Source organism: Bidens hawaiensis, unplaced genomic scaffold, assembly GCF_021521415.1.
Source record: "Bidens hawaiensis isolate Kalapana, Puna unplaced genomic scaffold, B.hawaiensis_p1.1 tig00034162_1, whole genome shotgun sequence".
Classification (NCBI taxonomy): domain Eukaryota; kingdom Viridiplantae; phylum Streptophyta; class Magnoliopsida; order Asterales; family Asteraceae; genus Bidens; species Bidens hawaiensis.
In genome coordinates, this window is record NW_027495882.1 from 34,363 (window position 1) to 46,428 (window position 12,066).

The 12,066-nt window shown below is 39.6% G+C and overlaps 1 protein-coding gene across 1 annotated transcript; it reads right to left on the reverse strand.

Annotated features, from left to right (window-relative positions):
• Positions 1 to 3,192: 3,192 nt before the first annotated feature.
• On the reverse strand, positions 3,193 to 4,314 carry LOC143585745 (uncharacterized). Its single transcript, XM_077067456.1, has one exon. It carries the CDS (start codon positions 4,312 to 4,314, stop codon positions 3,193 to 3,195), a length of 1,122 nt encoding a protein of 373 aa, XP_076923571.1.
• Positions 4,315 to 12,066: the final 7,752 nt, after the last annotated feature.

The following is a 12,066-nucleotide window of genomic DNA, read 5'->3' on the forward strand; positions in this document are numbered from 1 at the left end:
CCCGGGTTACTTAACCTGGTCATCGCGTAGCGCGATGAGACCAGTGAGTTTCTTCATCGCGTAGCGCGACGCCTACCTTTTTCTTGAATTGTGTGATTCTCCGTCGCGTAGCGCGATAGAGTTAGTCAAGAGACCATCGTGTAGCGCGATGGGTCTAAAAACCCAAAATTTTCATTTTCAATCCTTTATCTTTCAGAATTGGTATCTTTAGCCCAAAATTAAATGGGGTATTTTCACGGTGTTACATCCTCCCACCTTTAGAAAAATTTCGTCCTCGAGATTTATGCAAAGAGATGTGGATATTTTCGTTTCATTTCGGACTCAAGTTCCCAAGTGAATTCCGGACCACGTTGGGAATTCCATCTTACTTTGACCAATTTCAACCTTTTGCGTTTTAAAAACTTGATTTGACTATCTTCAATCTGTATCGGCTCCTCTACAATCTTGAGTTTCTCATTTACTTGTACATCCCTTAGAGGCATAGCAAGTGTCTCATCAGCTAAACATTTCCTTAGATTCGATACATGAAATACATCATGGATTCCTTGCATTTCTTCGGGTAACTTAAGTCGATAGGCTACAAGACCTATTCTTTCAATAATTTTAAATGGTCCAACAAAATGCGGACTCAACTTCCCTTTCTTTCCAAAACGAACCACACCTTTCCAAGGTGATACTTTGAGCAACACTTTGTCTCCTTCTTTGAATTCTAACGGTTTTCGTCTTACATCGGCATAACTTTTATGTCTGTCACGTGTTGCTTTCAATCTTTCTCGAATTTGTATTACTTGGTTAGTTGTTCTTTGAATAATCTCGGGACCAGATAACTGATTATCACCAATTTAATACCAACATATAGGTGTTCTACATTTCCGTCCGTATAGTGCTTCATATGGAGCTATTTGTATGCTTGTGTGATAGCTATTGTTATATGAAAATTCCATCAATGCTAAGTGAGTATCCCAGCTTCCACCTAGATCTATAACGCAAGCGCGAAGCATATCTTCCAATGTTTGAATTGTTCTCTCACTCTGTCCATCTGTATGTGGATGATAAGCAATACTTAAATTTAAACGTGTACCCATCGCTTTTTGAAAACTTCTCAAGAAGTTAGAAGTGAAACGACTATCTCTATCGGATATGATTGACAACGGCACACCATGCAATGATACAATATTTTCTACATACAGTTGCGCCAATTTATCCATGCTATATGTTTCTTGAACTGGAATGAAATTGGCTGATTTGGTTAGTCTATCAACAATGACTCAGACAGCATCATTTTGTCAGGACGTCTTGGGTAATTTCATAACAAAATCCTTAGTAATCATATCCCATTTCCAAATCGGAATCTCAGGTTGTGTTAGCAAACCCAACTGCTTTTGATGCTCAGCTTTAACTTTTGAACAAGTTAGACACTTAGCCACATACAAGGCAATCTCTTTCTTCATTCTGATCCACCAATACTCATCCCTGAGATTATGATACATCTTATCGCTACCCGGATGCATCATATACTTGGATTTGTGAGCTTTTTCGAATATTTTCTCTCGTAGATTTCCAACCATTGGCACCCCGATTCTATTCCCTAATCTGAGTATATCGTTGTCACCCTTAACTAATTGATTTATTGTTCCATTTTCTTTTTCTGCCTTTATGTTATTTTCTTCTACTGTCATCTTCTGAGCTTCCTTGATTTTAGTTAATAGATCAATTTTGAGTTCTAACCTCAAAGCTCGCACTCGTTTTGGCTTTTCATGTTCTTTTCTACTTAAAGCATCAGCTACCACATTTGCTTTACCTTCATGGTAAACTATTTCACAATCATAATCGTTCAACGTCTCCATCCATCGTCTCTGTCTCATATTCAATTCTTTCTAATCAAATAGGTGCTTCAGACTTTTGTGATCAGTATAAACTGTAAACCTTACACCATATAAATAGTGTCGCCATAACTTTAATGCAAAAATTATAGCTCCCAACTCCAGATCATGGGTGGTGTAATTTTTCTCGTGAACCTTTAATTGTCGTGAAGCATAAGCAATTACTTTCTTTTCTTGCATCAGAACACATCCCATTCCTGTATGTGAAGCATCACAATATACAATGAAGTTATCTTGTCCTCCAGGAAAGGCTAAGACAGGTGCATTTGTTACTTTCTGTTTAAGAGTTTCAAATGCCTCTTCTTGCTTCGGTCCCCATTCAAATTTCACAGACTTGCGGGTCAATGATGTCAATGGAACCGTTATCCTTGAGAAATTCTGAATAAACCTTCTATATAACTTGCTAACTCCAGAAAACTTCTAACTTGAGTTGGAGTCTTGGGTTTCTCCCATTTGGTAATAGCTTCAATCTTTGCCGGATCTACTTGAATACCTTTCTCATTAACGATATGTCCAAGAAACTGTACTTCGGATAACCAGAATTCACATTTCGAGAATTTGGCATAAAGCTTCTCTTTCCTTAATGTTTCGAGTATGGTTTTCAAATGATCTTGGTGTTCTTCTTTCGTCTTGGAATAGATAAGAATGTCATCTATGAAAACAATAACAAACTTATCTAAGTAAGGTTTGCAGATTCGATTCAACATATCCATAAAAGCTGCCGAAGCATTAGTGAGTCCAAAACGCATAACAGTGAACTCATAATGTCCATATCGGGTCCTGAATGCTGTCTTGGATATGTCTTCTTCTTGGACTTTCAATTGATGATACCCAGATCTTAGATCAATTTTGGAAAAACAACTTGCACCTTGTAATTGATTGAAAAGATCATCAATCCTTGGCAACGGATATCGATTCTTGATTGTGACTATATTCAATTCTCGATAATCAATACACATCCTCATTGATCCGTCTTTCTTCATAACAAACAATATTGGAGCTCCCAGGGTGAAGAACTCGATCGTATGAATCCTTTTTCCAATAACTCATCCAACTGCTTTTTCAGTTCCTTTATCTCAGTTGGTGCTAATCTATAAGGAGATTTAGCAATTGGAGCTGTTCCTGAAACTAAATCAATTCTAAACTCAACTTCTCGATCGGGAGGAATTCCAGGCAATTCATCAGGAAATACATCCTTGAATTCAGCGACAATTGGGACCTATTCTAGTTTCTTAGACTCGGGCTCCTTGGTTACATAAGCCATAAATTTTAAGCAACCTTTTCCCAAACAATGACTAGCTTTTATTTTTTAAATGATTCCTATCTTACCAGAATCTTTATCGCCAGCTATTCGCATCATTTTCTTATTTGGAGTTAAAATTTCAATAGCTTTTTCATTACATAGTATTTGGGCTTGGTTGGCGGCTAACCAGTCCATCCCTAAAATAACATCAAATCCAACTAACTCCATTGGTAACAATTGCACTGGCATTTCATATCCGGCTAAGATAATATAACTATTTAATACCTCAGATATTCGGATTAAGTTTCCATTAGCCGTTTCTACTTCATATTGATTATTTAGTTTAACTAAAGGTTCATTCAATAGACTACAAAACTTATAATCTATGAAACTTTGATTGGCTCCTGAGTCAAATAAAACCCTAGCATAAACATTATTAACAGGAAACGTACCAGTAATCATGTCTGGTAAATCTCTCGCCTTCTGAGTATTAAGCATGAATGCACGGGCATTTCCCCTCTTGACTTCATTTCTGGCACCACTACCACTGGCACCTCCAACTGCTGGTTTCTTCTTAGTGCATTCCGCACTAAAGTGCCCTTTCTCATCACAATCAAAACAGACGATCAATTCCTTCCTACAATCCTCCTTCTTGTGTCTCGGTCGTTTACAAAAGTTGCAAGTTGAATACAGATCAAACTTGCGAACATCAACTTTGGGGGTGGGTTTCAAACATCTACCATCATGCTTTTTACCACAATTCTTACACAACGGTCGATTAAACACACTTGACCCTTCTCTACCTTTTCCAAACTTCTGTCTACCATCATTCTCTCTCTTCCTTTCTACCACCATCCTTTTCTCTTCATCCTTATTTCGAATCATACTTTCCATCAGATATCCTGATAATTCAATAGCAGACTCAATGCTAGCAGGCATATGTGATCTTACATGATCAAGAATTTCCTTTGGCAACCCATAAATGTATCTGGTTACTTTGTTGTACTCTGGTGTAACCAGATGTGGTACAAGTCTACAGTATTCAAGGAACTTCGTGTTGTATTCCTTGAGATTAGTGCCGATGACCTTGTGGTTCCAAAGCTTGGTTTGAATTTGATCGACTTCATGTATCGGGCAGAACCCTTGTCTGACCAGTTCTTTGAAAATCTTCCATTCCTTATTGTACATATTACTTCTTCCCTTGATTTCAATCAACGTGTTCCACCATTCTAGTGCCTCTCCTTCAAAAATCTGGGACGAGTACTAGATACTTTCCTCTTCGGTACACTTACTGATAATAATTATTGACTCCATTTCCTCAAGCTAACGAAGAGTAACAATCGCACCTTTATCCCCATGGAATTCTTTCGGTTTATATACTTGAAAGTCCTTAAACGTACATCCCGTGTTGACTTTCCTTTTCTTTGTTTGTCTTGGCTCATACTCAGCAGTAGAACTCTCGTATCCCCTATCTTTTGGTTCTTTTGTTTTATCATCCCTCGTCCTTTTTGAATCTTTTGGTTTATAATGAACAGATATGCTATGATTTGGTTGTTTAATTGATCTTGATTTTGATCTAGCCACACTTTTTGAATTTGCGGTATGGTCTTGAACAATTTTTATTAAAGGAGTCACCGCTTCTTTGATTAACAGAGAAACTGTTTCTTTTATCATATCACGTATTTCTCCAATATATTCTTCAGGTAGTGAATTGTTATTTTCAGGGGTCTTTGCTTTATCAGCTTGACTCCCTTGACTGACTCGGGTTTCTCGTTGTTCGGACATTCTGTAAATCATATGAATACATGAATTTAAAACTCAATACGCAAACTTTTATTCATAGTATTACAAAAAGATAGAAATACAAGATTAGTAGTTATATAATCCTAATCTTTGGTCCATTTCTTAACCATCTTCTTCATCTTATCACATTTTTTTATGATCTTATCACCCATCTTTTTCTTCTTGATCCTTTCATTTCTTAATTCATCCATCACCGAGTTGGGTGGGTTGGGATACCCTACCGGTGCGGATGCCAAAGGAAAAAGATAAGCGTTTTCTTTCGGATACAAGTGAGGATTAGCTATATAAGTCTGCATTTCCTTATCATGAAGGTTGGTTGTATAAAATTCTTCAATCAGGCGGGCTTCTTCCCGTATCTCGTTTGCTTGTTCATCTATGGTTGGTACAGGTCCGTGATACGGTGGAAAATTAGGATTATCAGAATAATAAACCGATCTTCGAATTGGTTCGGCTAAAGTTTGAGCACCTGGTGGGGGTGATCCAAAATGCCATAGACTCTGGATGGAATGACAGTTCATCCAACTTGAGGATTCAGTACTGGTTTCTTGTTTGACTCTACTCTGAACTTCCAGATCATATGGATAATAATTCGGAGTACCGGTAATTGGAACACTTTCAGAAGTGTCACTGGATATTTCAATTGGCATTTCTGGACTTTCCGGAGCATAAATTGGTTGGCTTCCGTAAGCCAAATAAGGATCGATCTGATCAACAGGGTGTAACTGGTTTGGATTCATCGGATTCAGATCATCCGGGTTCATGTGCATCGGTTCAGTAGGATTTACCGAAACAGTTGGCCAATTAGGACCAAAATTTGTGCTAACTCGGTCAGACGGCCCAGCATCGGGGGCAGGATTAGATCACCTTGCGACCCGACGTTTTTGTCCATAGTAGTTAGTGTAAGACATCTGTATATATAATAACTTAGGGATAGGCATACTACCAATCATAACTTATCCCTACTTAAATGGTTAAAGACTAGGTACTAATTTTAATACCTAATTCGCTGAAACCGATGGCTCTGATACCAACCTGTCACACCCCGATCCAGGGCCTAGGAGTGTGACCAACAGTTGGTACCTGTTTTTGTAAATATATCAGAGTAGCGGGTTTATTTTAGCGGAAGTCTTTACATATTAAAATATTAATTTTCATTATCAAAACTACTCGGGAATTTAACACCCGAGTTTCAAGTTTAAAATATCATGATATTAATAATACAAGGATTTATAATATTCAAAACGAGCCATCTCGAGCGACCTTCTATGACTCCAATCCTTGTATACCATCTATTGTCATCTAATTACCTGCAAGGGTGGGAAAACACGTCAGCTATATGATGGTGAAACGTTGACTCGATAAAACATTTATAACAGTCGTTAAATACAAACATAGTTTTCTGTTCACAATCTCAGCAGGAATGCCTGTCCATTCTCGGGATTTGTCCCACTGCCCTACACACACAATTCAAAGGTTCCCCGAGTACATAGCCCCTATTCGGAGACAACTTTCCCCTAGGCTATGTAACCCTGTTGGAGAACCGGTTATGACTGACTTGGTTTTGTATTCCAATTATCAGTTATGCTTGGATCTAGACACATGTGTATTCGGTCTGAGTTGCTTTTTATTATCTATTTTGTATTATAACGATTTTAGAGATTATATCTCATGCTAACAATTATCAGACTCTTTTTAATAAACAACCTGTCTATTACAAGAGTAAAATCAGTTCAGACAGTAAAAGGTTAACGTGTTCACCTTATATTATCAGTAGGAAATATCAACCTCCTTGGCTTCAGTATGCTATTAACCTATATTCACAATAGGTATGCATAAGTACCTAGTTAGTATTATTCAGCAAACTTTAAGTTTGTTATAGTTTCATCTGATCAGCAGACTTGAAGTCTGATTCAGTTCAGCAGACTCGAGGTCTGATCAGCAGACTTGAAGTCTGATTCAGTTCAGCAGACTCGAGGTCTGATCAGCAGACTCTTAAGTCTGACCTAACCTTAGTATAGTTATAGTCGTTTTAAAAAAAATACTTTGGATTTACATGTGACGTTTGGAATAGCACGCTTTGGCCTAATAAAGGATATCACATTGGCAAACTTATCCAGATAAGCAAACGGGTCCCGCGGTTGATTGGGATTTGTACGAATTGCTTTCCTTAGCAAGAAGAGTCTACTAATGATACCCCCCTTCCAGTTACTACATGCCCGTCAAAATAAGAGTTTTGATAACATTACTTCACGTGGAAGCAACGTCTTTGCTTTATAAAACATTACTTGGAGAATAATTACAGTTTAACGACTATACCCTTAACTAAGCTATATCTTATGTATTTTAAGTAACTGGTAAAGTAACTTAACCTTAAGCCTACCTTAATCGTCTCGACGGAACTTAAGAGCTAAGAAATTAGCAGCGGTTCGGCTTGTTCTTCGTTTATATGATCAACAGCTTGTTAAACAGTGTAACGACTCCTCGCCTCTTCGCAAAAACATCCCTCGACACCTCGGAACTCCCTTGCACGCTTACCAAGGTTAACTATGTGAAAACTAAGGTGAAAATGGGAAGAAATGGCTTGAACCCGTAGCTGCCCTTTATAGGTGAGTTTTGCAGGCCGTCGCGTAGTGCGATGACCCTTTCCCGGGACCGTCGTGTAGTGCGACGCTGCAATTTACCAGAGGCTGCAACGTACGTAGTTGGTCACGTGTCCCGGGTTACTTAACCTGGTCATCGCGTAGCGCGATGAGACCAGTGAGTTTCTTCGTCGCGTAGCGCGACGCCTACCTTTTTCTTGAATTGTGTGATTCTCCGTTGCGTAGCGCGATGGAGTTAGTCAAGAGACCATCGTGTAGCGCGATGGGTCTAAAAACCCAAATTTTTCATTTTCAGTCCTTTATCTTTCATAATTGGCATCTTTAGCCCAAAATTAGATGGGATATTTTCACGGTGTTACATCCATACCCTCCTTTCTCATTCATCTCTTTTTCCAAACCTTTGGCATCATGCCCTAGACATGGCCACTTATATTCTTAATATTTTACCTAGCAAACTTCACAAATATCAAACACCCACCCGTCTCCTCTATAATCGTTCTCCCACATACGATCACCTTTGTGTGTTCGGTTACCTTTGCTACCCGCTCTTCCCCTCCACCACCATTCATAAACTCGCTCCCCGTTCGACTCCGTGCATCTTCCTTGGCTACCCATCCAACCATCGCGACGATACCTTAATCTTCAAAACAACCAAATCATCATATCTCGTCATGTCGTCTTTGACGAGACAATATTTCCTTTTGCTAAAACTTCTTCACCACCTCCCACCTATGACTTTCTCACAAATAAGCTACACCCAATATAATGGCCCCATGTATCAACCCAAGCAGCCCCCTCACCTTTAGCACACTCTCCTACATCCTCAAGCCTACTTGATCCAAATACTTAGGCCCAATCCCCGCCACCGAATACACACACCACAACCACCCCAGACCCACCTCCTAATTCCCTTGCCGATCACCCACACTCCCAACCACCCACTCAACCTGCTCGCACAATGCGCACTCGCGCCATGGACGGTATCTCAAAACCTAAACGACTATTTAACCTAAATGCAACCTCTCTCGTTCCTATTCAAAAAAACCCTATCCATGCCTTGTCCATACCGGAATGGTCCAATGCGATGGCTAACGAGTTTAATGCCCTTATTAAAAATGAGACGTGGGAATTAGTTCCAAGACATCCTACTATGAATGTTATACGCAGCATGTGGCTATTTAAACACAAATATAAATCAGATGGTTCCTTGGAACGGTACAAAGCTCGTTTGGTTTGTGATGGTAGATTACAACAGGTTGGGGTTGATTGTGGAGAGACTTTTAGTCCGGTTTTCAAACCGGCCACGATTAGAACGGTCTTAACTTTGGCTTTATCACTGTCTTGGCCCGTTCACCAGTTGGATGTCACTAATGCATTTTTTCATGGCCACCTTAATGAGACCGTCTATATGTATCAACTAATGGGATTTCACAACAAATCCTATCCTAATCACGTATGTCGGTTGAAGAAATCCTTATACGACTTGAAGCAAGCACCACGAGCTTGGTACCAACGATTCACCGATTATGTTCTTACAATGGGCTTTAAGCAAAGCACGTGTGATAACTCTCTTTTCACACTTCACCATGGTCACCACACCGCCTACCTTCTCCTATATGTGGATGACATTCTTCTTGTCACCTCCACAGATGGCTTACGCAACCATCTCATGGCCGGCCTTGCCACAAAGTTCGTAATGAAAGATCTTGGCCCGGTTAACTATTTTTTGGGTATTCATGTATCTCGTTTCGGGGACACTATGTTTTTGTCTCAATAGGCGTATGCTATGGACATCATCAAACGAGCATGTATGCAAAATTGCAATCTGGTTGATACACCAATTGATACGAAGCCAAAATTGGGGTCTAATGTCGGGTCACCATTCAAGGATCCGACCCTCTATAAGAGTCTTGCGGAGCGCTTCAGTACTTAACTTTCACTCGCCCTGATATTACCTATGCGGTACAACAAATTTGCATGCACATGCATGACCTGCGGGCAGACCATTGGAATGCATTACGACGGATTATTTGTTACATCCAAGGCACGGGTAATCATGGTCTCGTGTTGAGAAAAAATGCAGATCTTTCCTTAGTTGCTTATACGGATGCCGATTGGGTCGGGTGTCTGGATACCCGGCGTTCTACTTCCAGCTATTGTGTTTATCTTGGTAATAATCTACTATCATGGTCATCCAAACGCCAACCCACCATCTCCCGCTCAAGTGCCGAAGCTGAGTATCGCGAGGTGGCAAACGTGGTTGCCGAAATCTGCTAGCTACGTAACCTACTTCTCGGACTTCGACGACACTATCATGTGCTACCCTTGTCTATTGCGACAATGTTAGCGCCATTTATCTTTTAATAAACCCGGTTCAGCATCAACGAACCAAACACATTGAACTTGATATTCACTTCGTCCGTGAGCAAGTTCAACGAGGTCGAGTTCGGATTCTACACACGCCTACTCGCTATCAAATCGCGGACATCTTCACTAAACGGTTACCCATGTTCTTTTTGAGGATTTTCGGTCTAGTCTCAGCATTCGGTCACCTCCAGCTTCGACTGCGGGGGTGTAATAGACTACGTCCTACATAGAAGATTATTCACCATATATTGTATTTGTTATTATTTATATTATTTCCATACTTAACAATACGATTGTAATTATTTATAGTTGATAATGAATGAGAAGATGGCAAGGATCCAAATTGTGATTATCATTCTCTACAGTAAGGATTATTTTAAGCAAATTTTTATAAAAAATATGAAAATAATCTACTTAATTTGGAAAGATTCTGCATTAAGTATTGGGTCAAATTTAGATAGACAATGAGACTTGTGTTGTCAATTGGACCAAAATTATAAGAGACAATGTCACGTCAAGAAGGAAAAAGGATTTAAATGAGTACAAAACAGGACATTCATGAGTCATGAGAGTTACAACCACTACCACCTTCATTAAGCAAGATCATTCCAAACAAGTCCTGCATATTTAGAGCTGGCAATTTACACATGATATACGATTATACGACATGAACCTACATGTCTTTAACATGATTCAGGTATGGCCTTAACAGATTTCGTGCACTAAACAAGTAGACACAAATCAGCCTGCTAATTTTCGTGTCTAAACAAATAAAATACCCGTTTACCTGTTAATTACTTGTTAGATCGTGATTATGTTTTTTTATAAATAAAAATAAAAATAAATAATAATATAATATGTTATATACCCAAAATACTAAACCACAAACTATTATACCGGCGTGCATAGTTCCAATCCAACATCAAGTAGACGGCGCACAAACCTTATTTGAATCGCCCTCGCCGGATCTCCGGTATTCCGGTGGTTTCCCTCCACATCTAAGGTAGTCACAACCCATACCTCTCCACATCTCCGATTCTTTGGTAGCCCGGCCTCCTTGCAGCTGCAGCGGCGCCACCTGTATGAACAGATTCATGTCTTATCATGTATACCTAGTATTAACTAGTTCGTGTTCGGGTTTGGGATACATGCACACGATAAGTTTTCGTGTCGTGTACAAGTATACATGTTTCGTTTTCGTGTCTTATTGTGTATGGGTATACATGATACGCAGTCCTATGCATATTATTGCAACCCTTGCATATTATTGTGAGTGGGTTCTCTATGTATATAGAGTAGTTATAAGTGGTTGTGAGTGAAGGAGATAGAGAAACTTTTGCTTTTGAGTAAATTTGGAGAAGCACTGTTCACTCTCTATAACTTTTTAATGTTTTTTGAAAGTGATTGTGATTGAAGAAGAGGGAAAAGGTAAAGATAAAAGTTAATTGAAAATGAGAGAGAAATTTTAGTGTTTAGTGTAATTATAAAGATAGAGATGCTGCTGGGAATGCTCTAAGAGCATTCATAATTATAAAGATAGAGAAAATGTTGTTGTTCAATGTTAAATTTGGAGACGGTTCATCCTTCATAATTTTTTAATATTTTTTGAAAGTAGTTGTGAATGGAGGAGATAGAAAATGTAATGATTAATGTAACACCCTAGGCAAATCCCACATCGGCCGTGGACAGGAGAGATCCTTGGTTCATAAGTAAATGTCCCGCCTCTTAAATCACCAACGCGTTTTGGGCTTAATGGTAGTGGACAAGAGGAGAGCTCCACAGTTAAGAATGCTCAGGTGGGAGTAGTAGCAGGATGGGTGACCTCCTGGGAAATCCCCACCTGGGAAACCAAAAACAAATCCGTGAGCTCTTCATGGGCAAAGCGGACAATGTTGGTGGTGCGAGGGGCCGGATGTTATAAATGGTATCAGAGCCATTCCTGTGCCGTTCGGGATGGAGGGGCAAACCTCATCAGAGAAGGTGAGTCCCCGGAGGTGTCGCAAGTACACCTTAGGAAAATCCCACATCCTGGAATGGATGGTGGGGCAAACCTCATCGAGGACGATGAGTCCAAAAGGGGGGATGTTTGTAACACCCTAGGCAAATCCCACATCGGCCGTGGACAGGAGAGATCCTTGGTTCATAAGTAAATGTCCCGCCTCTTAAATCA

Excerpts from the sequence above, each read along its gene's own strand:
- LOC143585745 (XM_077067456.1), bottom strand. The coding sequence starts at position 4,314 with ATGTACAATAAGGAATGGAAGATTTTCAAAGAACTGGTCAGACAAGGG.